This window comes from Amphimedon queenslandica, unplaced genomic scaffold (assembly GCF_000090795.2).
Source record: "Amphimedon queenslandica unplaced genomic scaffold, v1.1 AMPQUscaffold_9607, whole genome shotgun sequence".
Classification (NCBI taxonomy): Eukaryota; Metazoa; Porifera; class Demospongiae; order Haplosclerida; family Niphatidae; genus Amphimedon; species Amphimedon queenslandica.
Window position 1 is genome coordinate 1 of NW_003550121.1, and position 2,567 is coordinate 2,567.

The following is a 2,567-nucleotide window of genomic DNA, read 5'->3' on the forward strand; positions in this document are numbered from 1 at the left end:
TGTGTTATAATACTAATAGTGACACTGATATTTCAATGTGTTATAATACTAATAGTGTCACTGATATTTCAATGTGTTATAATACTAATAGTGTCACTGATATTTCAATGTGTTATAATACTAATAGTGTCACTGATATTTCAATGTGTTATAATACTAATAGTGACACTGATATTTCAATGTGTTATAATACTAATAGTGTCACTGATATTTCAATGTGTTATAATACTAATAGTGTCACTGATATTTCAATGTGTTATAATACTAATAGTGTCACTGATATTTCAATGTGTTATAATACTAATAGTGTCACTGATATTTCAATGTGTTATAATACTAATAGTGACACTGATATTTCAATGTGTTATAATACTAATAGTGTCACTGATATTTCAATGTGTTATAATACTAATAGTGTCACTGATATTTCAATGTGTTATAATACTAATAGTGTCACTGATATTTCAATGTGTTATAATACTAATAGTGTCACTGATATTTCAATGTGTTATAATACTAATAGTGTCACTGATATTTCAATGTGTTATAATACTAATAGTGACACTGATATTTCAATGTGTTATAATACTAATAGTGTCACTGATATTTCAATGTGTTATAATACTAATAGTGTCACTGATATTTCAATGTGTTATAATACTAATAGTGTCACTGATATTTCAATGTGTTATAATACTAATAGTGTCACTGATATTTCAATGTGTTATAATACTAATAGTGTCACTGATATTTCAATGTGTTATAATACTAATAGTGTCACTGATATTTCAATGTGTTATAATACTAATAGTGTCACTGATATTTCAATGTGTTATAATACTAATAGTGTCACTGATATTTCAATGTGTTACTGGCAGTGTATCTTATGATGCAAGTTGATGTTGTACTGTATCCATCATTAGGTGCTAATATCACCATAACTCGTCTATTCGTCTATCGTTTGATTGGTCCCGCTATGCAGTCCGGTCTAACCCTGTTCCCTGAGACCCCCGCCCCCACAACTGATTGCATTAATATAACAGGACTCTGTGTCGCTAATGCCAATACCAGCACTGGGTCCCTCCCTGTACTGAGTTTGAATATCAACGGCAGCTGGAACTATGATGATGTGTGTATGTGCATACCTGGACATGAACTGATGCTCATTGAAGGAACTAATCAATGTCAAGGTAATAGCAATAATGATAATAACAACAACAACAACAATGGCAACAAGAAGGATAGCATAATAATAGTAATAATAGTAATAATGATGATGATGATGATGATGATAATAGACCTTTAATCTTAGCAATTTTTTATAGTGTACACCTCCATTTAACGGACAGCACCTAGTGTACCAACTACATTCCTTACTGTATAAAATAACCTCCAAATTTTAATATATCATTTTAATCATTGATTCTATTATTCCTCTCATTATATAGCGTGTGCTCCATCAACATACAAGTCCACTCTATCAAACACAGTCTGTACACCATGTCCTCTCAATTCAGACAGTACAGTACACGGCTCTAGTGTCTGTCAGTGTGACAGTGGCTTCTATAGGGCACCTAATGATGGACCATCAATGCCATGTACTGGTAAGAGCATAATGTATTAGTGTATGTATGGCAATGTGAAGCTGTGAACAGTATTTCATTATAATTCCTGATGTATATACATGTTCTTAAGTTGTAGAGAAAGTTTGAGCTGATCCTGATCAAGTTTGGATTTTTTATAAGTTTTTTAAATTGCTCCAAAATTGGACCAAATTTTGTTAAAATGAAAAGCAGAGAATTCTCCATTCCTTAAATTTTCTGATACATACATGTATTTATATATGAGAATATTTATTATTATTATACTTAACAGGTCCCCCCTCAGCTCCGGTTGGTATACTAGTGAACGTTACCACCAGCACCTACTCACTAATTAGCTGGGGCATCCCCGCCAGCACTGGTGGTAGAACTGATGTCTATTATGATATCTATTACTATAGCACTGCCAATGCCACTAGGGTCAAAGCTAACCCTCAGCCATTATACGCTACATCATACAACTTCACTGGGCTCTTACCACTGACCACTTACCTGGTGACTGTGTCAGCTGAAAATGGAGTTTCCAATCAGTCCTCCAGCACTCAGAGATCAATCTTTATAGCAATTACCACTCCTGAAGGAGGTATGAACTGTAATAATAATAATAATAATAATTATTATTATTATTAATAGTTCCGATGCCAGTAGTTGGTGTGAAGGTCCTATCAGGTCGTCAATATGTTGAATGGAATGTCTCATCATCAGCTCATGGTGTCATCACTATGTATGAGGTCGTCTTTTATGCTGACCTCAGCGATCCTTCTCGTCGTGGGCGCTATATTCCAGTGCCTAGTGATGTCACTGTCTATCAGGTCAACATTACTAGGGATTTTCCCTCCAGTGGACAACCTGTTTATGTATCTGTGAGTCAGCAATTAATAATATTATTATTATTAATTATTATAAAATAGGTACGTGCCTATACTCAAGTTGGTCCTGGAGACTGGAGTGAACCAATTGTGTTTT

The 2,567-nt window shown here is 33.9% G+C and overlaps 1 protein-coding gene across 1 annotated transcript in view; it reads left to right on the forward strand.

Moving 5' to 3' along the window:
- Positions 1-832: 832 nt before the first annotated feature.
- LOC100637144 (ephrin type-A receptor 4-like) overlaps positions 833-2,567 on the forward strand; it is a 2,881-nt gene continuing 1,146 nt past the window's right edge. Inside the window, exons 1-5 of the mRNA XM_020006592.1 lie at positions 833-1,190; positions 1,449-1,604; positions 1,876-2,184; positions 2,235-2,464; positions 2,513-2,534. Coding sequence (XP_019862151.1) covers positions 887-1,190; positions 1,449-1,604; positions 1,876-2,184; positions 2,235-2,464; positions 2,513-2,534 — 1,021 coding nt within the window. The 5' untranslated portion in view covers positions 833-886. The remainder of the gene's footprint in view (positions 1,191-1,448; positions 1,605-1,875; positions 2,185-2,234; positions 2,465-2,512; positions 2,535-2,567) is intronic.